Below are 27,715 nucleotides of genomic sequence, written 5' to 3' on the forward strand. Positions count from 1 at the left end.
CATTTTTAACAATTTTCAGGTGGTCCTGATGATAAAAGAACAAGGAAAATTGTGACAGCTCAGACCCATTAGTGTCCCATTCAAATAAAAGCAAGAGGAAAAGCAATGAAAAATAATTTGAAAACTTTAATGATGTTTAGATAGTAAAAACATAAAATCTTTTAAATAAAGTACATTCAATTTCTCAGAGCATCTAATATTCAGATAATTTATACTTCATACACTTTCCAACATTAAACAATTGACTATATAATGCATTTTCTATAAAATGATATTACAGCTTATACAGGTAAAAGTATATTACAAAAACACTCCACACAGGAAGGATGGCCGTACCTATTAAGAGATGCTATAAACTTTCCATTAAAAAATATATTTTATCTCTCATTTGTCATAATAATAAACAGAACATATATTTTTCTTTCTAAAATTGTCTTATACAATTTCCCTTTAGGATGATAATATGTACAAACCTTATATCTGAATGAATATAAATAGAAATACTGTAATAGTGTTACAGATATATTAGTAACTTTACAGAAAAAAAATAGGGCTTTCTAATAAAAGCCTCTAGCACAGCTGAAATCTCAAAGCTATTTAAGTTAGACATTCCCATATTTAGTAAGGCACAATGGAATCTAGTTTCTTATTTCCAGTTGAATTACTGCGAGCAGTAATAAGAGAAAATATAGTCAGTAGATATTGGACCAGATCTATCAGTTGGATAAACTTTTTTGGGGAGACGTTAGTTCTTTCTCCACACCATTGTTTCCTTTTGTGCCCTGTGGCCAGATCTAGTCCTTGGCGATGAGAAAGAAATCACTGTACCCCCCGCCCCCAACAAGTGCCTGAGAAATAGTTTACTCATTCATTGGATCTGGTCTATTATGAGGACATAGCCCAGTGACCATTTCCAGTTATAAGCAGCTTATTTTTACTGATTGGACCTGGTTCCCTATCATTTCTAAAAATAGCTTCTGATATAATCTGTACATGGTAAAGCTGTGAAGGAACCTGATGGTCTTCTTCAGGCTCTGAGTGACAGTTTTGGGGAAGTGGTATGGCTTCAAGTGCTTCAGAGCATGCATTAAGCCCTTCAAGGTGTCTTGGTCACCATTTTTTATTCTCCACAGGCTGAGCAGCTTCAGAATCTGCTCACTTGATTTGCATGTCTTCATCGTCTTCTCAATGTCTTCTGTGGTGACTTTCTTCCCCGGTAAGCTTTCCATCAAGCTGCGGAGCTGCTCGAAGGTAAGGTTTGTGTATCCAATGTGCCGCTGTACGCTGTTCTCACACAGGTCAATATCTGCATAAAGCAAAAGCCCAAAGAGATGTTCACATAACGTATATTCTAAAGCCACCAGCACAAAACTATCATGAGGCTGAAGGAGGTTCTCCTAGAATTTCGTAAATTTATTTTAAGGATAACCTCTTTCCTTTTTTTTTTTTTTTGAGAGGGAAGGGAGGCCTAAGTGATGCTAGTTATTTGTGAGAACTGAGCTGAATATTATTTTGTGGTAAAGGGTAATATGCTTTATGTATTCTAGGCATCCAACAAAGCTTTGTAAAAAGCCCTAATTTTGGAAATGAACAATAGAAAACTATAGACACATCACTCAGTTTTCTAAGAAAAATTGGGAAAATTAAAACCATAACATTTCAGAAAAATAGAAATAAAGTATTCGAGTTAGCCATTTTTTAATATAAACTTGAACTAGTGGATATCTGGTATATACCCCATTTGAAGAGAAAAGGGCTAGTTAAAACCAAGATAATTTATAGCACAAGAGGATAATAACTACGGAGGAGGAGATCTGAAAAACCCAATAAAATGAGGGCAAAGAATGGTAGGATCTATATGGCCTAGAGTGTATTTCAGTAATGAGCTGCTACATAAATGTAAGGGAGAGTATCTAACATTTCCATTAATGACATGAGTCATTTACTGTCTGTGAGCCCTAAGGCAAGTCAGTTCATCTTTTTGGGTTGAAATGTCCTCATTTTTAAAATAGAGAATTTGGCCCCGTAAAATTCTAACAGTCTCTGATTCTCTATCCCACCCCACATCCCCCGCCCCCTTTTTTACTTGCTTCAGGGCTAATTATACTTTCAAAGAATACATTTTGTTTGCCAAAACAGAAGAAAACTTTACTCTGCACAAGTGAAAGCATTCAGCTGTCAAAGATCTTAGTCTCCTAAAATAACAGGCCTCAGTTTCAGATGCTTGAGGCTTTTGGGGAAGTATAAAACTCCTCAGTCATCTACCTGCAGGTAAATTGTAGATGGGTTTCTCACTGACACTGTCTGCACTATGAAAACCTTCCTCCTTCTTTCTGGCAGGTGCTCCAATGCTAACCGAAGTCCAGATTCTTTCCACTGTATATTCTAAAGCTTACAGTCCACACTGCATGAAACTTCCTTTTCCCCTTTGGATTCTTTCCCATCATAACACACACACACACACACACACATACACACACACATGCATACACACACACATTGTTTCTAAAGGAGATTCTTTATAAAACCCTATAACATGAGCATACTTGGTTTTAACTAACCTCTTTCTCTAAGAAGCTCAAACACTTTACGGACCTCATCTCATTAATCCTCACAACATATGCTATTAAAATGGTAATTTTAAAATAGGCTATGTTGTGAGGATTAATGAGAGGACATCTGTAAGACACTTGGAGGCTCTCTGGAGAGAACTACCAAATGAATACAAATAAATACAACATAGCTTCTTGGTGGAAATGCAAGATAAGATCCAAAGTGTGTAAAGAACATCCAGGTAGGCCAGAGGGAATGCTAATAAAACTGCTAAGGGATCTAGAGGTGGAATTCCTGAGGTCCTGTATGTGAAATGGACCATCTCTTGGTTTAGAGTGTTCAATATACTTTAAAAAGCATTTGGGGGTATGGAGGAGGTGACACTACAACCGTGGATGACCGCTCTAGGGATAGCTTCTACACAATCATTTGGTGAAAATATTTTAGTCCAATAATAATTCCCAAAGGGAAACATCATCCACACAACTAAACAGGTACCTAGTCTTCTTAATGATAAATGGGTATCTTTGATTTCTGTTTGATTTGTTTATTTCAGGTTACCATACCTTGGAAGATCTTCTTGACTATATCTTGATCTTTGTTTTGATGTTTCCATAACTTCAGTAGCTGGAAAGTCTGTTCTTGTGAGCTGTGTCGCCGTTTTATCCTCTCTACACTCTCTGCATTTACTCTGGTGCCAGGCAAATTGTCTACCAGGACGCTGAGCCAATTAGGAGTGAACTTTGTAGGAACAGCAAACCTGAAGAATGCCTCCTCACACAAGGTGACATCTAAAGGTAGGAAAACCAAGATTTACTTAGCAACTGGATTCTTGGAAGTCCAGTGGGCAAGACATAAATAAGCCATCACAATAGGGTTTTTCAAAATCTAACGTGTTAAAAATGTGAAGTTCGAATAAAATCAACCCTCTGTTGGCTGGGTCTTAGTGGCAGGTTGTCAACTCAACTGGGTTTATGTCCTTTCTAATGTCCTTTTAGGGCATTTGGGTGGGGGGAGATTTTAACAAATGTCTAATGAAAATATTGCTGTAAATTAATTGCAGCAAAAATTCTATGACTTGAAGTACGCATTAACCTATTTTCATGTAAATATTAAATATCCTGTTAGAGGGTTAGCTAGCATCCACAAGTTACGTCAAGATCTGTGTCAAAACAAATATAATTACTGTCTTTAGAGGAGTGTGAAAAGTAATCTAGAGTAGTATACCATTTTCTGCACACACATAAACACTTAGTTTACCTTTAAGAACAAGGATAGATATAGATAATATATAGTAATAGTAATAGAGTAATAGATATAGATATAGTATATATATATATAGTAATATATAGATATAGTAATAGATATAGATGTAAAAACATACATTAAGTGGGAAAATAAACACAAAAAATATGCCACTTAGAAAAAGAGATACAATGGCCTGAGTGTCTGGGTAGAATCTGTTTATCCCAGAGGTTAAGAGTTTGTCTGCGGATTCATCAGACCTGATGAATCTTCTCTGATTCTTCATCATCTATACTGAACTTAAGCAAACTTCACAGTGTTTTTGTAAAGATTAAATCTCATATAGCAAAAGTACCTGGCACACAGTAAGTGCTCAATCAATGATAAAAATAAAATTTAAAATGAATTAAATAAAGAGAATGATAAAGGTCAAAGTCCCTCCTCTTATCACTCCTTCCCTCATTCCATTGTTTGAATAGGAAAGCAGAAAGGCTAAATGGCTGGTCTAAGATTCTGATGAAATGGTGAAAAAATGTTGGAACTGGGTTTGAATCTTAAATATCTCAGCTCACAGTCCTATGTTTCATATTCTTCTTTGTCATACAAAAAAATGCCTGGGGGGGGGGTGGTCAAGCTGGTTAAATGATAAAAGGCAGGTCATCTTCAGTGTGATGCATCCTTGATAGAATGTCTGAGATTAGTCAAGTTGTAGGAATGACACCAACACGGGATACATTCACATAATGAGCTTGGAGCAGTGACCCTTCCTGAATAGAGTTTAGGACAACCAGAGGAACTGATCACTTCAGTGCCATAGAGGTAGTAATACCATAGGTAACAAGCCAGATTTGCATTTTCTGATTTGTTACCAGTCTATGTCATGGTGCTTCTTAGTTGCCGGTTTTTATTCTTAAAACTGATTAAAAATGCATAATTTATTAAAAGAAACCTCTAAAATGTTGACTGCTAATTTGACTTTAGATATAATCTTTGCATCACCCTATTCCCCATGGGTAAGATTTGAGTCAAGTGTGAAAGGGACAAAGTCAAGTTTGGGAGCATGATCATGACAAGGTAAGACCTCTGGAGAGATTTTGACTTGTGGCATTAGCAGCAATGCACAGAACAGTCTTAGCCTGTTAATGTTCAAGAATGAAAAAACATGAGTTTTGCTAAGAAGGTAGCCAGAGGGTCTTGTATTTAATTCAGAGGTAGTAGAAGGTAGAAATTTAAGAAGGTATAATTATTTAAGAAGAGGTAGAAATATAATTACCTATTCCACATTTTTTAGTCGATTCACTGTTTCCAGAGCATACATTGTCATGAGTTGCATTTCCTTTCTGTGTTAGAAGGAGACCAAATGCACTGCAGTTTGTGTGTTTTCTACAGGGTGCTTTAGATGACGTCTCATTCGAGAAGAACCCATCTGGGCATCTTTTGCAAACTGTATTTCGTTCTGGGGTTCCTACAGAAAATACCAAGCAATTTAGCACCTTCTTCACAAACACTTGCACAGCAGACATCCTCTTAAGACATTTTGGAAAGACTTCTAACTTGGTTTTTACTTCTACTATTATGTTGCACAAAACTTTAGGCATTTTTCACCTCGTTAGAGAACAAAACCTTTAGTTAGTAACCCCTTAGGTGGTCTCCCTTCCCTGAAATACAAACACAAATATATTTTGCTGTGACCTACAAAACACGAAATGAGAGGGAAGGAAAGAGTAAGGGTGTTCATTTGTCCTGCCTGTGCTGAAGCATCCATGAGGCCTTGCTGCCAACCATATTCTTCTCACATTTCTTTCTGGAAAATCATGAAGATAACTGCTGTGTATATCTGCTGTAATATCATTCTTTGAAATTAGTACCCACTGAATGCTAGGTTGTTAAATTCCAGTCGGTGCCTCCTGAAGTTCTGTCTTTCCTTAATCCTAATTTTGAAGCAACTCATAAGTATGCTAACCTTGAGAAGTAAAAATTTACAACATTATAATAAACTTTTGAAGGTGGCAATAAAGTTGATCACTGACTTAAAAGCGTAAGCCTGCAGTTAAGCTACACAGTAAATGGGAAATGATATACCGTTTGCTTAAACTATTGAGTTTTAAAAGAGCACCATCAGTAAAATTTCAGGGAAGGGTGATTGCAAGGGCATTTTATTTCATGGTGGAAAGATACATGATAAGTTTGGAGAACTCGCTAGTTAGAAAAACTTGAACCAGTCAACAACTAAAGATAAATACCTTCAAACCCTTGACTTTATTATGCGTGGCTAGATTATACATTACAGGGTATTTGCATATGAAAATACCTCCATCTAGTGTAAGCTAGTTGAACAGATTCAGACTTCAATATTCAAATGTACTTTTTCCAGGCCAATTCTGGTTCAGGCGAGATAACAAATACAAAAGGGACAAATGAAAGGAACAGCAAGTTAATAAACTTCATTTATTAAAAATTCAAACCTCCCACCTCATTGTATCAAAACCAGAGGTAAGAAAGAAGGAAAGAAAGAGCAAAACGATTTGGTTCTAGTTTCAGCTCCTACTTCTTCTAAAGGAATTGATGATGCGTTGACCAGTAAAAATGACAAAGGGCTGGCAGGAAAAAAAAAAAAAAAAAGAGGAAGGGGCAAACCACAGGCCTGAAATTTTCATGTGCCGTTTCCAGCATTGCAGTGACATTGTATTAGGGAAAACCTTCCACAGAGGTCTAAGTTTTGTTGTTGTTTAATACTTTCTTACTATACCTCTCACCTTAAGTGGGATCCAACTTCACACCAGTTCCTACAATATCATAAGCAGAGGTATTTGGCAAGGCCTCCATAGTATTCTTTCATTGCTAACATATTGGGAATAAGTGGACTTGGCCATCTGGATCTAAGTCTCCCTCGGCCAACTGCCACGTGTTCTGGAAAGCCAATTGCGTAAAGAAGAATCTTATCATTTTTCAGAAGAATTTTATCATTCTTCAGAAGAATCGTATCATTCTTTAGATATCATTCTTCAAGAATCTTATCATTCTTCAGACCCATAGTTTGGGTCTTGCCACACATCCCAATGACAATGTCAAAGATATAAGACATTCTTTCAGGTAATGTAATTTGTAAAGTTCTTTAGCAGAATCCAAGAAAAATGGAAGGAAAAGTTTCTTAAAATATTTGGGAGGCTTTATATAATGACCTTTCTGAAGAGGACTTCCCTCTTTTATCATTGTTAGAACTTTCTGTAAAAAAAAAAAAAAGGTTTATCCATCTAAGTAAATGATTTTGCCTTATTAATGTCAGTGGAAATAAAGGTAAAAGGTATAATCTGACAGGCAAAATGTGAGACACCATAATGGGGAGGGGAGGTCTGCTTTCCAATTGAGGATGTCATCATGCCAGCCGTAAGAAAGGACAGAAGAATTACAGGACGCACACACAGAATGGCATAGGTAAAACATGGAAAAGGGATAATCTGACTTCAAAACAACAGCGGCAAGGAATGGTTAATACTTTTTGGAATAACACTACATAGTCCTCCTTCTCTTTGGACTGGAAACCTCTTATTTTCCATGAGGAACTGCTCTGTGGGTTTTTAGGGAGGGAGAGGTAAATAAGCCCCACTGTGGTGCCACAAATAAAATGTGTCTTTTTGTCTGTCTTCTGGCTGCCTGCTTGCTTCATTCCACAAACAAATTTTCATGCTGATGTGAGAAAATGCCATTTCCATTATTTTCCAAATTTTTCTAGTTTCCAAGCTATAGAGCCCCTGCTTAATTAATTTTTCTGCATATACAACTTAACTGAATTGAATTAAATGGATTTGGTTTTGTTGGGTGAGTTTTACCCCCTACAATTTGGTTTAGCTTTTGAATCCCAAAGCATCATGCAATAAAAGCTAGGAAGTCTCACCAATTTCTTCATACTCATGATGGAGACATTTTAAGGGACACTCATGCAATTTGCACCTCCTGTAATTATTTTTATACGATTCACAATTCAGGCAATGAAATAGATTTCAACTTTTGAATGTTTCCTTTGTATGCCTTTATACCTAAAGTATTTGTCATTGAATAATTTAGGCTATGTAGAAGTGGTAGAACACCACTTCTGAAAGTTAAAATAATTACAAATAATTAGCATCCTCTAAACCAGTAGATCTGAACCAGGGTGATTTTGGCATCCAGGGGGCAACTGGCAATGTCTGGAGATATTTTTGGTCATCACAACTAGGGAAGGAATACTATTGGCATCTAGTGGCTAGAGACCAGGGATGCTGCTAAACATTCTACAATGCACAGGACAGCTGCGCATAAAAAGAATTATTCAGCCCCAAATGTCAGTAGCACTGGGGGTGAGATACACTGTTTCATACTGAGTAATCAGAATCTATACTGATTACTACTTCCTCCAGAAAAGTGGGAGAAAAAAGGAAAGGAGAGGAAGTGAATATTCTTAATTTTCCCAAGTCACGAGAGGATATAGACTGCATTGAAGCTTCATGAATGTGGTAGGAAAGAATGTGGGTTGCAGCTTTATAAGATTCAATGCACACTGGCCCTAACCTGTGCTGTTCAAAATGCAAAAAGAGAAAGTACTTTTGTTTGTAGACAAGTACTTACTCTTGGCTTGACAATCTGTTTTGTCTATGATAAAGAATAAGCTCATTTTAGAAATACTGCTGGTCTTTATCCTCATAGACGCTCGACTCCCATGCCAAGGGAAGAACTAACTTCATTTTTAATAATGAAATGCATTTCCCCGAACCATTCTCATTTTTTACATAATTAATTATAACTGCTTATTGTTAGCACTCCAGAGCCTCATTAATATCAGCCTAATTACTCTCTTGGTATCAATTATAATTTCTGATGTTTGTCAAAAAGCACTGTAGTTTGAAGCTGTCCATGCTGAAGGGAAACACAGAGGTATGTATCAACTATGAACAGTGCGACTCAGAGCATATCCCTTTAAAAAGGAGCACTCCATCACGCATCTCATTAGAGACCCATTTGCTGCATTTGAGATCTGTCACTAAATTGCCCAGTAGTGGCAAAGTATTCCTCTGAGGAATGGTCCTTTGGCAGCCAGCCAGACACACAGGACGTACCTAGCAGGTTCTATTACCTTTGCAATTTGCTATCCTATAATATCACCAGGACGCAAAGTGTTCCCTTAAACTTTCAGTACTACCTGACTTTGTATGATCTCATTAATTTTGTCGCATGCTGAAAGCCGATGCGTACCAGCGTGGAGCACTCCAAAGCCAGGGGGACAGCTCCTGTGCTTCAGGCAGAACTCAAGCTCCAGGTAGCGCCCTTCCTCACACTCGCACACACGGTTGTGGGTCCGGTTGCACTCCTGCTTGACATACTGGAGCTCCTTGCACACCGGCCTGCAGTATAGACACTCGTCACTGGTGTGCCACAGGTCCGTGTAGTAGTGGTTGGGACAAGGGACACACACAGTCTTCCGCCTTGCTGTGCAGTGCTGTTTCAGAGAAGTGCCAGGAGGACACTTGTCACACATCAGCTGGCGAGAGGTTTCTGGGTCATAATGAAGGTACTTTGGAGGAAAGGTTTCCTGGGTGGTCCATTTAATGGAGATGTCCAGGAACTAGGAGAGAGGGAAACAATGGCATGTTAGCATTGTTAGATAGGGTGGCTCTTCTGTGCAAAAGCATCATTAGACTCAGAAAGTCCCTGACTACCCTCCTGCCTACAGGGCTGCACCACAGAAAGTGAGTTCAGAAGCCGTCATTTTTGCCTCTCGTAGCTTAATTTCAAAGACCAAGATGGGGGTGGCAGCACACATTGATTTAAGTAAACCCAGGCTCATAGATAATAGGATGTTTAATCTCCCTGGGTTTCAGGATGTCTAGATGAATGAGTTGGATGAATTAGTAGGCCTCAGAATAGCTATACCAGAAATCTCCTAGACTCCCCGATAAAAATGCGGATTCCTGGGATTCACAACCCTACCCATTCTGATTCCGCGGGTGTGGAGCTGGGATTAGAGATTAAAAAAAACTCCTGCAGTGACTCCAGTGCTTGGAGTCCATACTCAATAACTATTCTTTCATTTATTCACTTCACAAATAGCTACTGAGCCCTTAATATGTGCCAAGCTCTGTGCTGAACAATTAGAATGCAGCTGTTGAGTAAAACAGTCAAGAAACCCTCCCTGCTCTGGCAAAGTGTACAGTCCAGTGGAGTAGTGGGTAAGAGAATAATTACAGATAAATTACATGTTAGAAGGTAAGTGTACAAAAAAAAAAATCAGCAAGTCAAAGAGATTGGAAGTATGGAGGGGGAGGTGGAGAGACTAACATTTAAATGGGGGGGATCACTGTAGCTATATTTAGGACTACGTATCTTTCAGTTTTCCCATTCTAAGACTTGATGTATAGTGAAATAAAGAGCTGGTGATGTGTGAAGACTGCATGATTACATTAACAGTCGTCCAGACCATCCATCCATTCATTCAATCATGCACCAGCCAGGCACTGAACACCTATCAAGAATGCACAGGAATATGCTAACAGATGAGACATAACCCCTGTCCTCATGGAGCCTGAAGTTCATGGAAAGATTCCAAGACTTTTAAGACTGATATTTTCTCCAGAACATCCTACAGCCCTATCTTGACTCTTGCACGTAAATGGTGACAAGAAAATTAAATGACCACCTCTTTTCACGTTGGTTGGGAAAAACCTCAGGGAACAGGCAGGGTTTCAAAAGTTTCTATACATAAAATCAGGAATAGGTCCAAGACAGCAGGTGAGAAAATCTCATGGGTGAGGGTGCTGCTTGGGAGGGCAGCTCCACCTGGGTGCTCTATCTCATATTCTAGATCTTCAAGGGAACATGGAAGTAGTTCTTCACACTAATTACCGAAAGCACACTCTCAGAAGACACAGTGTTGTTTGTGTGTAGGGGGTGGTTCATTTGGTTTTTATTGTTTGTTTATGGTACAGGGATCAACATAGACTATTTTCAGGCTTTGGGGAAGTGGCAGACCAAACACAGTAATTTTTTCCAAACTTTTCTTCTTTATAGAACCCAGGAAATTTCACAGGAGCCCCTTGACCTGGGAAAAGCATGCCCAGCTATGGAAACAACACTCCCTTATGAATTTGGAGTGACAAAGGTAAAGAATGGCCCTTTTCATAAGCATTTGGGCATTTTCATCTAATTAACAACACATTCACTTCTTACTGGAACATGACAAGCATCAAAGCTGACTAGACCTAATATGAGCTGATAAGCCAAAAGAAAAAAAAAACCCAAAATATCTCACACTGGGCCATGAACAATCTTCAGAGTCTTGTGAGATAAAGGACTCCTACCTAACAAAAAGTGGAATACAATGCAAAATCAGGGCTGCTCTGGGGGCCTTCTCAAGACACTTTCATGACCTGAGGGTTTCTAGGGAAAAAAGTCCTTGAATTTCCCCAGGGACTTTCTATTGGCTCAGACAAAGCTCATCAACATGAGGAGAAAGAAGAAATGGACCAATAGTGGGTGGAAACTCTGGCTTGCTCTGAAGCTTTCAGAAATATGGAATCTATTTATTCATTCAACACGCATCTGGTGAGCATCCACTGTGTACCAGGCATTGTAGAATGAACTTAGCATAGAGTGGTGCACAAAAGGCAAGATGGCTGTTGCCTTCAAGGAGTTCACAGTCTAGTGAGGGGAAAGACCGCAAAGAAGTGAAGAAATAAATAATTATATGTTTTGAGGGAAACAGAGCAAGATGGAAAAGCCTTGTAGCTACTTGGTCATTTGAGTAGATGATGCTACCTCTTTCAAGGCCCCTTGTGTGAATTTGGCTTAAATATTCCTAAAATCTTCAATATTAGGGAATGAAGTTTTCCCAGTGCAACTTGCAGACACATGGAAGCAAAGAGAAATGCTTTTTTTCTCTCACTGTTCACCTTTGATTTTCTGAAAGACTGTTTTTACAGGTTATGTCACTTTTAAGAGCTTTGTCTCTGAGGTGCAAAGGAACACCTTTATCTTGTGTGCTACAACTGAGTGAGCCCCATCTTGGTAGAACTAGAATTCCTAAGACTTTCTCCAGCCTGATTCCCCATCAATCCCCCTTTCTCATTTCAACATGGCTTAGTTGTGCCCATTTACTCATCAGCTGACTATTTTCTCCCTTATCAAGAAATGATAGGATGGGATGGGAACCCACACCCCCAGTGCTTGTGTTTCTCACTAGAAGGAGCCACATAAATTGAAGATCTGACCAAGAAAGCTGATGCAATTTATATTTTTCTAGGCAACTGGACATGACACTGTTGGTTTCCAGGAACCATGCATAAGAAATTAGTTGCCATTTCTTCAAAATACAGGGAAGTTGAGGTGAAAGGAATCCACAGAGACATAAATAAATAAGGTTGATTTAAGGATTAGAGGGCAATTATACTAGTGAAGGTAATTTCTCCAAGGCCACCGCATTGGGATTATCATATATATTTTTGCAAATCAGAAGGCCTTGAGGAACTGCAAAATAACTTGTTTTTAGCAACTTCTGTTGGGCCTCTGTGTTTTATTTGAAAATTTTCCACTATGGTAAAAAGACAGAACTGTGTGGCCAAAACTGGACGGTGAGGTCTTAATCTCTGGTTAGCCCTAATTCCCGCACAGAATTTCTGGAACCAGTTACTGGACAGAGGATGGGCAAGATCAATGGAGCTCTTCATGTCAGTCCTGTCCCTTACTTTCTTCAGCATTTCCTGGAAAAGCAATGAAAAAGATGCCATAGAAGGACACATCATCTTAACATTGGCTCCATCTCCTTTTTCTCTTTATTTTTTCTTTCTTCCTCCTCCCATTTCTTATGCATACACCCTTTGGGGTAGACCACTTTTGCTTGAGGGAATCTGGGACTCCTCCAATTTAGTGCTTCCATCTAGTTTTCCTGAAGCCCTGGTGCCTCTTTCCTTGAAAGGTCACTTAAAGTGCCATGTCTAATAGCTTAGTTCTTCTCCTTGCCCTTCCATTTTTCATGGTGGACAGAGGTTAAAGAATGTTCTATGTCAGCCCAACCATCTTTTCTCATCTATCAAATGTTAGTAAGGGTGGTGGTGAGTGGGTTGAATTGTTTGTTCTTTAAAGTCCTTTCAAGCTACCATCATAATATTCCGTGGTTTGACAGCATTTAATTAGCTAATGGCCTTGGAAACAAATCTCTTGCTTTAACTCCCTATTTCTTGCTCCACTGTTTTATTTGTGAAACCACTTTGGATCTCAGAACCCCCTTTTCCAATCTCCATTTTTCACATTCACCCATGTCTACTACTCCTTTTTGTAGAACCAACAACTGATGCCCCAGTACCCTGACTTTTCAGCCATCCCTTGTCTTCTGACATGCCATCTTTCATCTGCTCTTACCATGATGTTGGTACTTCACAAAAGCCAGTTGCATGTTTGTTGCTGAATCTGTTATGCTAGTTTTATCTCTGTATCTGTACATGCTATGGTTGTAACTATCCTTAGGTAATTCAGTCAAATATTATGCAAATCAATCAACAGGGGTGTGAAAAAAATTACTTTTCTAGGAAAAATGCTTTGGGAATGACTTGATAAAGATGAGCCACAAAGAAGCAAAAACAATCTATTATAGAATCTGGAGTAGCTGGGACACCTAGGTGGCTCAGCGGTTTAGCGCCTGCCTTTAGCTCAGGGCGTGTTCCTGGTATCCCAGATCCAGTCCCACATCAGGCTCCCTGCATGAAGCCTGCTTCTCCCTCTCCCTCTGCCTATGTCTCTGCCTCTCTCTGTGTGTCTCTCATGAATAAATAAATCTTTAAAAAAACAAAAGAATTTGGAGTAGCTGAGACAACTGTAAAAACAAAATGGGGTAAACGTCTAGAATACTCAGTTTGTTTCATAAAGGTCTTTAAGGGCCAAAATTGAAATGCATGGGCCATATATATTATAAAACATGTTTTGTTTTTTTTTTTTTAAAGAAAGATAGCATAGGACTTAAGTTAGCAAACCCAGATTCCAGGAAAAGCCTTGGCCAAATCTCAAATTACAGGTGAATGAATGTTTATTTAAATGTTTTAGTTTATAGTATATGTGTATACTTTTTAGTATTAATGTTTTAATTGATTTTCTTGTTAATCATCCAACTCTTAGTCCCAATCAAAATTTCTAATTAGAATTCTTAATATTTAGGAAGTAGAGTGGTATGGTAATGATATTTGCAGGTAACAAAAAATGGACAATATGAAGATGGAATTCTATTTTGCCTATCCCATTCTAACATACATGCATCAAATCTCTACTCTGTGATAGGCAGTAGAATTAAAAATAACCTTTATAATATTTTGATTTGTACCTACATTAGGATATTATTATTGTTGTTGTTGTTGTTCTACCAGCTACAAAAATGAGTCTTCGAATGAGTAACTAACTGTCCTAGGTCACAGTCATTATTAGTGGAAGCAGAATTCAAACCCAGAGCATGTGCCATATAATACTGTTTTTTGGTCAAATCCTTTAACATTTACCAGATGCTCTCACTTATACTATAGCCTTCATGCATAGTTTAAAAGTAAGACCTGATTTGCTTATTTTTCATTTAGACCCAAGAGCACAGAGTTAGGAGATCATGGAAGATCAACCAAAGCCTTCCTGAAGTCCAGATGAACTGACATTGACTCTTCTTTGTACTGAGACTAGCACTTACTGGTCCAAGCCACCGAGATAGAAATTTCTCAGATGGTGATTTGACTAGAACACTCTACTGGTCTATGTTTCATCCTAAAGGCCAAGTGAAGAATACACTTTCTCTAACAAGTTTATTTTTACATTATGCAATGCAGCAAATTCCATACTACTGGGCTTGCTCTCTGGTATACAGAACCATGAGTGACCCAGTGGGTTTCTGTTTATGGAAAATTCATTAAAAGGAGCCCACGCACAGCCTGAAATAACTACTTGGTTTGGGAGTTCCTTTTGTGATCTCTCGTCATGATCTTTGCCACAGAGAACTATTTGAGGACTATCCAGAGTTAGCTAAAGTTCTGGTCAGTTTAGAAACCATGCCGTTTTACAGTTCATTTTAGCCAAGAAGGGAGACATTCAGGACACATATCATGGTGAATTTCCTATAGATCTCTTGCAGTATAAACTATAAAGCTTATTTTTTTTAAACTATTTTCCTATGAAGTTTAGTGTATTTGATTTTCTATAGTTTTACAGTGTAGTAGCCCATTCTCTTTTTCCTCCATTGCTTAAATAATTCATTTATTCAATCAACAAACCCTTCCTGAAACAATTACTATGCTGTAGAAATACCTCTAAATGATGGAGTTGAATAAGTTAATGTTCCTGTTTCATAGGAACATTCATCTAAAAGCCCAGCCTGATATAAAATACTCATAAATCACTGCAAATCAATTGGAAGCAGAAGAGAGGAGAAAGAGGATCAAGAAAAGACTCAGCAGAGAAACAGGTCAGAAATTATAAGGGACTGAAGTTAGGCACTGATAAGGGAGGAGAAGGAATAGATATGATATGTTGACTGATTGCATGGAGAAGATGCCCTAGAAAAAGCGATTGAAGAACATACCCATGAATTTGAACTATTAGGTATGTAGTATTGTCATTAATTACTGATGCCAGGAGAAGAAGGCAGTTATGGAGAAAGAAAATGAATATACCTTGGGACATTTTCCATCTATGAGACTCAAAGTGATATCTACTAGATAACTGGATATATGTATTGGGAATTTAGGAGACAAAGGCAGCTAAAGACACAGGTTTCAGGGTTAAGAGCACATAAATGGCTCTATGAGCAGAAAGGTCAGATGGCCTACGGATATTGCATATAAGCATAAAAGGACAAAAAGTTAACCCTGGAATTTATATGCAAGATGGGATGAAAAAAGAGAAGGTAAAAAAGGAATTTCACAGTGTTTTGAAAAGAATGCTAAATGGATAACTTAACAAATTCTAAAAAGTATGTATCTTGGCCATTAGATCAATGTTAATTAAGAAGAGCACTTTTATTTTTAAAGATTTTATTTATTTATTCATGAGAGACAGAGAGAGGCAGAGACACAGGCAGAAGGAGAAGCAGGCTCCATGCAGGGAGCCCAACATGGGACTCGATCCTGGGTCTCCAGGATCACACCCCAGGCTGAAGGCGGCGCTAAACCACTGAGCCACCCGGGCTGCCCAAGAAGAGCACTTTTAGCTGGGAACTTACATTTAGACTATGAATACCAAGCTTCCAACTCAGTGTGACCACTAGGTTTAGAAACCTTGAGCCACTATCTCACCTCTAAAATGAGAATAAACCTTATTTTAACTATCCCTGTACAACTGTTGTATTTCAAATGAATAAAAGAAGGTACACAAATAAACTTGGTAAAGAATAAGCTCCCAGACAAGTAGGAGGTATTATTACATATACTAATTATACAGAAGGTGGGAAATGGGAGATATTTTGAACCAGACGTTTCAGAAGACATTTTGAAATTTCCTGTGCAGTAGGAAGTTAACACACCTATGATGTGTCGGAAGTTGACTATCTACCCTATTCTTAATTATCTCTAGAAAAAGTGATTTTTTAAAAAATTAGTTTCAGTATCTTCCCAACTGGTATCATTTTCTTGGTCTATTTCAAATATTTCCAAGGCAATTTCATGGATTTGCTTAGGGGGACCAGATAGAAAAGAATTTGTTTCCATACTCCTTATATGCTTAACCATGGTATCTTACACATATATCAAGTATTCAATATATCTCATTTAATTTTATTCAGTTCAATAGGCACATTGAATGCTTACTGTGTGTAATTAGGATTACTGGTGATGATGTGTGCACACAAATACCCAACATGTAAATTTGCAAGAACAAGCAAAAAATCTGCAATTTTCTCATCTGTAAAATGATACTGATAACACAATGTGCCTCTAGGAAACATTTTTTTAAAGTACCTTTCATCTCCCATGGCATTTTGCAGGTACTGTCTATTTGCATTTAGCTTCCATTTTAAATGCGAATGTAGAAAAAAAGCGGGTAGTTCATTTGAGAGATTTATCTGCTGCTGCCAGTTCCCCACCTAAGGGTCTCCCACTGCTTAATAATTTTCACAATAGCCAGTTGTTTGGCTGAGGATTATGTCTCTAAGTAAGAAGTAAGAGCAAATGAATTAAATCTGTTCATCTATACAGAACTGATTTGCTGCCAACAGCTAATACTAGGCAAACGGGAAAGGAAACACGAAGAATTATGATTTGTTAGATGAATCGCTGAGCCAGATTCTACACTCTTTTGCTTCCTTTGGGGCTGAAGAACTGTCTCAGGTAAACTTCAACTTTCAAAGCAATTTTTTGTTCCCTTCAGAAGTTTCCTTTAGCTGTTTGAAACCTTTTAAGTTAATTAGCAGTAAATTGTTTATGTTTGGAATCAACCAGAATTACCAGGACAGATTTGCTTGTGATGCTTCTGGCACTTTGGAGGAGTTTTACAGACAGCTGAGTTTGATAGATTCACAAGTGAAAAGAAAAAATCTGAAGCAAAAGAACTAGCAATACAGGTAAACTTAAGACTTTCCCAGAAAGGTATGTAGAAATCTCACATGTTTGGCTTCTGTTAATCACCAGATTTGAGATTGAATATTAATTCTGAAAAGTTCAACTCAACCGCAGAGCTGGTTGCAATTTTCTCTATAATTATGTCCATTCAGGTCCACTTAATAAGCATTACTTAAGAGTATTTCACCTGCTGTCCTTGGCATTTGGGGCTGACAACTGGCAACACATTTTAGTATGTTGATCATTTTGAACACCAATTTTTAAAATTCCTTTTTATTTCTATAGTGCTTTTCTTTGAAGATAATACATTACTCACATTTTATTAATCTCTTCTGGTTATTAATGATCTGGATTGAGGTCCAATCAGCATATAGTTAAGGGCAGCTGGTGAGAAAAAGTTAGGCTCGAGAAGCTGTAGTGATTATAAAATGGAACAGAAACTACAAATAGAAATGGAACAAAATAGGGTATGAGTTAAACATGGAGGGATTTACTGTGTGCCTCCAACACGTGAAATTCTAGGAGCCCCAGGTGATACAGGAATAATATTAGCTTAGTGCATTATATTATGATATAGCAGGCTCTATACTAAGCCTTTTCTTCACATGCTATTAACATCCATCCCCTTCGCCAATCTCTGAGGAGATATGATGATCCCTATTTTATGGACAAAGAAATAGCCTCTCACAGAACTTTAGTGATGTGTCAAAGGTCACAGGGCCAGTACACACGTGAGCTGGGATTCAATCCAATCCTGTTTAAATCTAAGCCCTTTAACAAATGGCTCTTGCCTCTGGGAACTTGCAGTCTTACAAAGGAGAGAGGCACAGAAGTAATCAACTACAACACAACATAAAGTTCAATAAGATCTACCTTGTACCTATGCATCTTATCTATGTATCCATCTTGTCTGTCTTTCTATCCAGCCAGCCATCTATCCTGCTGAATAAATTCTTCTCCCTCTCTTGTCCTAAAATACAATAGTTTCCACAACTTCTCTGGACAATGGTGCTATGAAACTGAGACGTACTTTAATTTTTTATTTACTTGCCACAGAGAGAGAAAGAGAGCTCACACACAAGCACAGGGAGCAGGAAGCTTGATACAGGACTCGATCCCAGGACTCTGGGATCATGACCTGAACCAGAGGCAGGCACTTAACTGACTGAGCCACCTCAGCACCTGAGAGGTACTTTATACTAAGCAGTAGCTTCTTGGTAATGTGCCCTCTTGAAGTGCTCTCCTTCCTTTTCCACCTTACTCTTCTTTCACTCGCTCCTCATTCCCTAGGATTGTAGTTTCTAGTAAAGTACTAAAATGTGAGTTTGCCTCATGCTGTGTTTCCTAAGGCATCTGGGCTTTTAACTCATGTCTAGTAAGGAGGCCAAGGCATTTAATTTTAAAAGAAAAAAAAAAGAGGAAAAAAGATGGAAAATACATTGGAATCGGTTGTCTCAAATATTTGACACTCAGGGGCCTCAGCTGGGGTTCTTTTAACCTCAGCAGAGAAGAGATCACTGGGTGTGAAGGCACCCACAGAAGCTTGGCTCTAACTTATAGATATTTTGTGTCCCACTGGACTCGAGCTACTAGATGTAAGTTCTTATAGGACAAACAAACTCAGCTAGGTTACCTAAGAAAAAATTACTTCACTTCTCTGGACCTCAGTTTCTATGTCTGTGAAATAGATACTAATCTCCACATCAGAGCCTTTCTATGCAAATTAAGTGAAATCCTGTGTGTGACTTTCATTTACAAAACATATTCTAAGTATCATTAGTGTCTTTCTATTTTAGGATTTCCTTCCTCCGCTCAGCTTCAATGGGTCATCCTGATGAAAGATGGCAGTGAACCTGTATGAAAGAAGGGTCAGTTGGAAGCAATGAAGAGAAAAGACTGATCCTTGTTTTCTTACTCTCACATAATAGGGTGTCTGATTTAAAGTCTACTGTTAGGTATCTGTTGACCCTTCCATTTGCAGCCCAGCTAAGCTTTTACATAATTTTAGTTCCCTAAATTTTGAATTTTTAGCATTAGAAGAAAGAAGAAGTCCTTCTCATGAACACCCCTAACAATATCTTTGATACAGAAGGAGTTTCAACTGATAATCTAAAATAATAGGTTTAGGGGCACCTGGGTGGGTGGTTTAGTGGTTGAGCATCTGCCTTTGGCTCAGGGCAAGATCCTGGGATTCTGAGATGGAGTTCCACTTCGGGCTCCCCACAGGGAGCCTGCTTCTCCCTCTGCCTCGGTCTCTTCCTCTCTCTCTCTCTCTCTGTGTCTCTCATGAATAAATGAATAAAATCTTTTTAAAAAAACCCTATAAAATCACAGGTTTAAACATTTGTGATTTTAAATGCTCCTTGAAGTTCCTGCCGCTCAATGAGCTGATATACTTGGGGTCTGGCTACTGTGTCCATCAGGACAGGCTGGGTTTTATGCTGTGCTAAGAAACAACTTCAAAATTTCAGTGGCTTAAATATAACAAAGGTTTATTTCTCACTCATGCTATATTCCTAGTGCATCCACTGAAACCTATTAGCATTGTCCTTTGTCCAGGATCTAAGATGATAAAGCCACCAATATCTAGAATATGGCTGGTTCACTGTGGAGGAGGGAAAGAAAAAAAAAAGTTGGAGGAGGGGGTCATAGGTCCTCACTTAAGTATTCTTTCGTGGAGTGACATATCATTTTAACGCTCAAGTCGGTGGCTGGCACTGTTTGCATCCTCTCCTCATCCTCCACCCTCACCAGAAGACTGGAAAGCACAGTCTTATGCTTCGAGAAGGGAGGACTGAGAACTATTTACAAGCAGCCCTAACAACTACATCCTTGATCAAAAAACATCAGTCATACTTTCTCGAGGACCTTTATTTTAGCACAATCCAGTTGATTTTCTCTTCTTTTTACTCAATAATAAAAGAAGGGACTGGGGTCACCTGAATGGCTCGGTCCATAGAGCCTGTGACTCTTGATCTCAGGGTTGTGGGTTCGAGCCCCATGTTGGGTGTAGAGATTACTTAAAAATAAAATCTTAAAAAAAAAAAAAGAAAACAATGTATGGGAGCAGAGATTTATGTCTATCAGCCTGATGTAGTCCTCAAGGGAAATATTTAACCTATTACCATGCCTACTCTGCCCAAAGGTTTGACATTTATTCTAAAGAGCCATGTGTAGTTGTCAAGTACTTCCTTGTGAAGACAAATGCAAAGAAAATTCTGCAATGAGTCTAAGGAGATTGCTAGCAACCAAAATTATACCTCTTTAGTAAGTCCTGAGGGAATGTCTTGGATCTGGCTTCTGGCTAAATGGAATATGAAAAATACCCACATTAACGACTTCTCTGCATACTAGCTAACGACAAGAAAGACTTGTTTCCAAATGAGAAAATGTTTTATGGTTTAAAAGAATAATCTGTGATCTTAAAACAAATAAGTCTCACTACTTAAAAGGAGGTAACATTTCAAAAGCTGCTTCCTCTGGGATCTCACTGACTTAAACAGAATTTCTTATATGAGAAGCCAGTTGGGCAGAAGAAAATGGCAACTGCAACAAAATAGATTTTTTTTTTTTACGATTTTATTTATTTATTCATGAGAGACATAGGCAGTGGGAGAAGAGACATAGGCAGTGGGAGAAGCCGGCTCCCCACAGGGAGCCTGATGTGGAACTGGATCCTGGGACTCAGGGATCATGACCTGAGCCAAAGGTGGACACTCAACCACTGAACCACCAGGCGCCCCAACAAAATAGATTTTTTTAAAAAACATTCCTTTACGATTATTTTTTTCATAAATAAGTCCTTTTGGTTTTTGCATGTTCGGTGTATTAGTGTATCTTCAATTTGTTATTTTAATGACAAAAGCTTAAAACTAAGGCAGACCTCCTGCATATCACCTGATCCAATACCCCTATTATTTATTTATTTCTATGATTATGGTTTTTAATTCTAGTATAATTAATATCCAGTGTTATATTCATTTGAGGTGTACAGTATAATGATCCAACAGTTTTTAGAGATGGTAAAGTTAAAATCTCACATTGCTGGCATCACCAGTCGGACTGCAGACTAAGACAGAACTTGGCTTCCTGCCACTGGAGTGATCTTACTGTCACTATGTCCAGTTGAATTCCTAATTACTTCATTTCTTTTTTTTTTTTTTGGTGGTGGTGTTATTGCAAATTGATGGTGGGAGGAACTTTTTAAAGAATAGGTTCCTGATAACCGTATTTTCTAAGAATAAAAGAAATCACTTTTTGAACAAGAAAGTACCATTACATGGGAAGGAAATTGAGGTTTTTTGAATCAAAGACCAGGGGAGAAAATTGAATTTACCAAGGCAGCCAGAAAGTTTAGATGAATTACGGTCTTGTTTTAAATCTAAATCCATCTTGACTCCCATTTTCCTATTTTATAGTTGATTATTTAAGAAGTCCTGATGGAAAATGCTTCCAAGATATGGACAAAATTGAAGTAAAATCCTAAGGCTCTTCTTTTTATTTTTATAGACGATGCTTCACATCTTCACAGTATTAAAACATCATTTTAGAGAGGCAAATTTTTAAGAAATCAAAATAAGAAAGTAATAAATCAAGACCATTAGGAGCACATTACTTTCTTTTTTTTTTTAGAAGGGCTTTAGGAAGGACATTTCATTTCCTCCTGCATCGCCTACCCATTATGGCCAGGCTGATATAGGTGTTTCTCAGAAATTGGGGTGAAAACAACGTGCCCAGGCCATACCTGGGAAGTTATGCCACCTTTAGTTGGGAGAAACCATTTTGGTGTGTCTGCATGCTGTTCTGGCCTTCGGGGCGTTAATTTAGAGAGGCCAGGTAAATGTGAGACGGAGTGGGGACCACAGAGCTTCGTACCTAATGTGTTGTAATACTATTCTTATCCCTTACAACTGTCTAAAAGAATTCTTTTTTTAGACTTTCTATGCTAGTCACCCCAAAATATTCTGTGGTAGTGAGTTCCAAAAACTAATTACATGTCACATAAAAATACTGTCCTTGTATCTATTTCAAGTTGGCCATACCTCAGTCTTTCTTCTTGCACAGATAGTTTACAGATGTTGCTAGGATTTCCGATTCACTAGTTCCTGCTATTATGGGTTGCTCAGTTTTATTTTGATTTTTGTTTTCTTTTCTAAACATGGCTGCTATTACTGCTCATATTTGCATTTTGTTTACCGGACTATCAGTATCGCAAATGTGCTCTGGGGCTGCTTCTCTCTCTCCTCTCTCACCATGTGCAATCACCTTTCCCTACTGCTTTAAAAACCTACTGTATAATGATGACCAGATTTTTATCTTCAGCCCGGGCTTCTCCTATACTCTGAAACCTTGAATCCAAATGTCTATTTGACTTCTCCATTGGCATGTTTTACAAACATGTAAACTTGATCAAACCAAAAATGAATACCTGATGCCCAAACCAACCAAATGGGTAATGAGAAAGTGGGTTCAGCTGAGCTTAGGTAGGACCTCCACGAGTCACTATATGAATCTAGTTCATCTCTGTTGCTCACTTAAGAATGGGTCTTCATGAAGATATTGATACGAACCTTCACAGTAGAAATGTACAAATATTGGCACCTGGCCCAAAATATTGGTCAGGTGGATAGGGTGTCATACTTAATATTATGAAAGCCAACATTAGAATGTTAAATCTCTGGCAAAATCAATCAATCAATCAATCAATCAATCAATCAATCTCTGGCAGTAAGGAGAACTTTAGCAAGATTTGTTTGCCATTTCAGAAAAGCACAGCACGGAAGCCAACACTGATCATGGTTCTGAAACCCAGCACATCACATGGGTTCTGGCCTTTGTTCCTAGTGGTCTGTTCATGGAAATTTCACATAAAGACGCTAACATGTCACTGCCTCATGATGTCTTACAGTGAAGCTTATTTTATTATTAGCTACTTTCTTTTTATTTCTCCTTTATAGTATAGTTATGCTAGTATATTGACTTTAAAAATTATGTATGTAGGTAAAATATATGCACTCTAAATTTTGTTTCAGGAGAGCAAGAGAGTTGTTACAAAGGATTTATTTTCAGCGTGCATGAAAAAAGTGATATGATTGAGAATTACTGCCCTACAGGGCAAAACGTACAGATATACTGATAATTTTGGCATTTTTGCTCCATGGTAGCAACATAAGGGGCAGCCAGGCCTCATTAGTCAAGGCTTTGAATAATGCAAACATAAATTTTTATAAAATTACTCTTTCTCTGCAATCTATTTCCCAGTTCCCTCTTTTTGACTACAAAGGAGAAACTCGGGCTTAAAAAAATGCTAGTGGTTAATGAGATGCTGAAGGAAATAATACTTTTCAGAAAAAAGCTTTCAGAATAGGGAACATGCAGGCAGGGGGGCTGAGGGTTGCTCAGGGCAAAACCCAGCAGGCAGGTTAGTGGATAGGAGAGCTAGACTAGTTGAGTGTGTGTTTAGTGCCCCTTTGATAGACACTGCCATAGCTCTCCTTCTAGAACCAAGTGGATAAAACATCTGGCACAGAGGGACACCTGGCTCAGTGGTTGAGCATCTACCTTTGGTTCAGGTGATCCCAGGGTCCTGGGATAGAGTCTCGCATCGGGCTCCCTGCAGGGAGCTTGCTTCTCCTTCTGCCTGTGTCTCTGCCTCTCTCTCTCTCTGTCTCTCATGAATAAATAAATAAAATCTTAAAAAAAAAATCTGGCACAGAATGCTTTCTTCCCCAGTCGATGGAATTTGACAACTGTGGTTTAAGACTAAGAAATAAAATTAAAGATCAGATTGAAATTGGGAGACTGGGGGATCCCTGGGTGGTGCAGCGGTTTGGCGCCTGCCTTTGGACCAGGGCGCAATCCTGGAGACCCAGGATCGAATCCCACATCGGGCTCCCAGTGCATGGAGCCTGCTTCTCCCTCTGCCTGTGTGTCTGCCTCTCTCTCTCTCTCTGTGTGACTATCATAAATAAATTAATTAATTTAAAAAAATTAAAAAAAAAGAAATTGGGAGACTGTGCTGATGGGTGCTAGGGGCAGGGATCAGGACTGTTTGGGACTGAAGATACATCAGATTCTCCTACAACCTTCAGAGTGATTTTTCTCTTAAAATAAGTAAAGAAGCCAATAAATAAAAAGGAGACAAATACTCTCAATCATTGGATGAGGGGGAAGGAAACCAAAATAAACAACAAAACAAACCAGGAAAGGCATTATTCTGATGGATGGACAGATCAGGCAATTGTCCTGAGAAAAACATCATCTACCTCCCCACAACCCCTTCAGCCCCACGCTCCACCCCAAGTCTTATCACCCTGACATGAATTGGGAGCTTAACTCTGAGAAGGCCATTGGATGGTTCAGGGCACTACACAGTGGGAAGTTTCACTTACCAGTTAAAATCTAGGCCTAGGCCAGGATGCTCCCAGAGTACCTGAGCACCCATGAATGGAATGGCCTCTGCTTGACACATTAGTGAGCATTCCGGAGAGCCCCGTGACTGTGACTGTGGCAGGAGTCTTGGTGGCCATGCCCCTGCACTGCTTGCCTAAGGGCATATCCTCTGATCTCTTAGAAACAATCTAGAATTCTACTTTGCCACATGATTTTACTTTCTCCCACTTCTTAGGTTCAGGACACCTGGATTTTATCTGCAACAATAGAAACATTCTAGTCCTCCTTCAAGGTAATAGGTGCTGGCCTCCTCTCCCCTCCCTCCTCTGAGCATCATCAGCTTTTCATTTACAAAATTCACTTGGGTCTAGATTTACCTACAGTGATCTGTGAGCAGACTTCTAGAAGCTACTGGTAATAGGCAGCAGGAGATTTATGTAGTTATCTTGCATGTGTGCATAACATTCTGTCTATTTTACAGAAAGCAAAAACACAAGAAAGATGTAACTTGCCCATGGTCACTTGTCACGTAGATGGTACTGCTGGACTTGAATTTTGGCCCAACTGCACTGCAGCTTCCTTTATAAGGACCTGGAGGGCGAATCTTTTATACACCCAGGACACCCAGCTCTTGCCCTTTTGTTATTCTCATTAGACAGAAAGTTGATATTCCAATGTCTACCTCCTCCATTTGACTGTGAGGCTCATGGAAGTAGGCATGGTGTCCATCCTGTTTTCCACTCTGTCCCTAGTCTCTGGGCCTGCCTGCCTCAAAGGACAAATTCCTCTAATGCTTCTACTTCTTACAGTTGCACCAAGGTGCTTATGAAAGGGCATCTGGACTCCTTGTAAGTACAGTGTCCGTCTCCAATCATTTATCAAATAAAGTCAATCTCAGAAACTGCAGAAAGGGAAAGTCTTCTTCATTGAAAGAATTCACTAGGTTCAAAGCACATAGAAAGTTTTCTCCTTTGATAATGTTGTATCATCCACAATTAGTTTTATCTACGTACGTATCTATCTCCCTAGATAGACTACATATCACAACGTTCATTTACTTCTTCCTTAGGAACACTTATGATTAGGTACATACATTATTTAAGGGAAATTCTGAGATTTAGAAGTCCTTGGTCATACGTTTATTATTAATTAAATCTGACAATACAAAGGACAAGGAAGACTAATGTCCCCATATTAACAGCAGAGTTATGTAAACTAGCAAAACACTAGAATGGTTACGTTAATTGTGGTACATCCATACAATGGAATACCATACAATGAAAATGAATGAACTATTGTACAACCAATGGCAAAAAATGATCGCATAAAGGGAACATAAGTGAAAGTAGCCAGACACAGAAAAGTGACGAAGCCATTATGTAAAGTCCAAATACAAAGAAAGCTTATCTATGATGTTAGAAGTCAGAATATTGATTACTCCGATTACAGACATAGTAGTGACCCAGATAAAGCCCGGGGTGCTGGTAATGTTGTATTTCTTGATCTGGGTGCTAGCTCATAAACGATCACTTTGAGAAACTTTATTAGGCACTTATGAGTTGTGCAATTCTCTGTGTATGTTATGCTTTAATAAAGGTTTACTTTTTAAAAAGTTCTACTTAGTATCTGTACTGGTGGAGTTATTTTATATATTATATCTTACATACGTAAGATCTTAGCGGTAGCTAAGATTCTCATTTGTGCACTCCTGTCTAACCTACATTTTCTTTAGTGACTTTGCTATTTATTTCCTTATTTATGCTTGTGTATCCTGGGAACTAACTGGAAGACTTCCTTGCCTACTACTCACTATTTGTGGGCTGGATGTTGAAACTCAAGCGTTTACTCCAACATGTTCAAAACACATATGTGGCTTAAATATGGGTTTTCCTATCCTCTTGTGAATGTCTCATTCACATCTTACTGTATTCAACACTCTAGTGACATATAGAATAATCTACAAACAAATCTTATTAGCTTGATTGGCCAAAACTCTAAATTCAAAAAAAAAAAAAAAAAAAAGTAAGCTAAGTCACAAAGACTCCTCTCTTTCTTTCCAAACAGCACTTTAAAAACATCTTGTAGCCCTATTTAGTGCTGAACTTCAATTATTTAAATCTATTTTGGAACATAATCGGCATCAGCCCACCAGTGTCTTCCACATTATATCGAAGTTGAGAACTGGAATAAACCATTTCAATAATAAAATTGTATTAGAATGTTAAATTGCACAGCCATGAAATCTATATATGCATGTGTAGGCAGGCATTTGTGTGCATGATCTTTTTCTCTGGTGCCAGTTATGCAAAATTTCCCCTAACGTTCGCTTAAGTGGGGTTGTGGGGGGCGGGTGATGAGCCTAAGGGTGCATCACACCATGTTCACTCTATCCAAACTTTATCCTAGCTGTCATAGTGTTCAAAGGCCTGGCATCTGCTTCTACGCGACCCCTTTATCTACCTACATATTTAAAACGATAAATTAATCCTCGCAGTGGTAGTACTAGTAATAATATGCAACTAACTGAGCAAAAACTCCTTGAGGGCGGCGGATCATCTGCAAAGAAGAGAGTAAGTAAGGAACGTGGATGCATATCATATTGCACCGGAGCTCCTCCCGGATTGCACAGCCCAGCAGAGGTCCCCCGGGCAAAGGGCCCCCCGAGAGGCGCGCGAGGAGCCCCGCGAGGGGGCCCCGGTTGCATCCTGCCCGCGCCGCGCCGCGCCGCGCCCCGCGCGCTCCGGGGAGCGGGTCCGGGCGGCGGAGGCCGGGAGGCGGCGGGCGGGGACTTACCAGGAGCGCGCAGCACAGCAGCGGCTTCATCGCGGCCGCGGGGCACGGCGTGGGGCGCGGGGCGCGGGGCGCGGGGCGGCGGCGGCGGCGGCGGCGGGGCGAGCGCTCCGGGGCGTCTCCGCAGCCCGCGCGCTCATCACCTTATATACAGCGTCCGGGCGGCAGGAAGTACCGGCGGGGCTTTG

General features: G+C 39.1%; 1 protein-coding gene and 1 long non-coding RNA gene across 7 annotated transcripts in view; one reads left to right on the top strand and one right to left on the bottom strand.

Annotated features, from left to right (window-relative positions):
- The window catches only part of LOC140603751 (uncharacterized), a 285,757-nt gene extending 259,402 nt beyond the window's left edge, over positions 1 to 26,355 (top strand). For 3 of the 6 annotated variants that reach the window (XR_012006742.1, XR_012006740.1, XR_012006743.1), the window contains 5 exons: positions 1,134 to 1,251; positions 3,178 to 3,350; positions 10,840 to 10,930; positions 16,983 to 17,114; positions 17,226 to 26,355. This is a non-coding gene — a long non-coding RNA (uncharacterized lncRNA). The remainder of the gene's footprint in view (positions 1 to 1,133; positions 1,252 to 3,177; positions 3,351 to 10,839; positions 10,931 to 16,982; positions 17,115 to 17,225) is intronic. The other 3 variants (XR_012006741.1, XR_012006744.1, XR_012006745.1) reach the window with 3 other exon arrangements.
- On the bottom strand, positions 107 to 27,633 carry TNFRSF11B (TNF receptor superfamily member 11b). Its single transcript, XM_072774304.1, has 5 exons — positions 27,531 to 27,633; positions 9,028 to 9,397; positions 5,072 to 5,263; positions 3,120 to 3,344; positions 107 to 1,306 (listed from the first exon to the last, which is right to left on the bottom strand). The coding sequence occupies exons 1-5, from the start codon at positions 27,558 to 27,560 to the stop codon at positions 918 to 920; spliced, it is 1,206 nt and encodes a 401-aa protein (XP_072630405.1). The 5' UTR covers positions 27,561 to 27,633; the 3' UTR covers positions 107 to 917.
- Between the last annotated feature and the right edge of the window lie 82 nt (positions 27,634 to 27,715).

Source organism: Canis lupus, chromosome 14 (assembly GCF_048164855.1).
Source record: "Canis lupus baileyi chromosome 14, mCanLup2.hap1, whole genome shotgun sequence".
Classification (NCBI taxonomy): domain Eukaryota; kingdom Metazoa; phylum Chordata; class Mammalia; order Carnivora; family Canidae; genus Canis; species Canis lupus.

Excerpts from the sequence above, each read along its gene's own strand:
- TNFRSF11B (XM_072774304.1), bottom strand. The coding sequence starts at position 27,560 with ATGAAGCCGCTGCTGTGCTGCGCGCTCCTG. Across the intron at positions 9,398-27,530 it reads TGCTGTGCTGCGCGCTCCTG|TTCCTGGACATCTCCATTAA; the intron begins GTAAGTCCCCGC and ends CCTCTCTCCTAG. Across the intron at positions 5,264-9,027 it reads CTTTGGAGTGCTCCACGCTG|GAACCCCAGAACGAAATACA; the intron begins GTACGCATCGGC and ends TATTTTCTGTAG.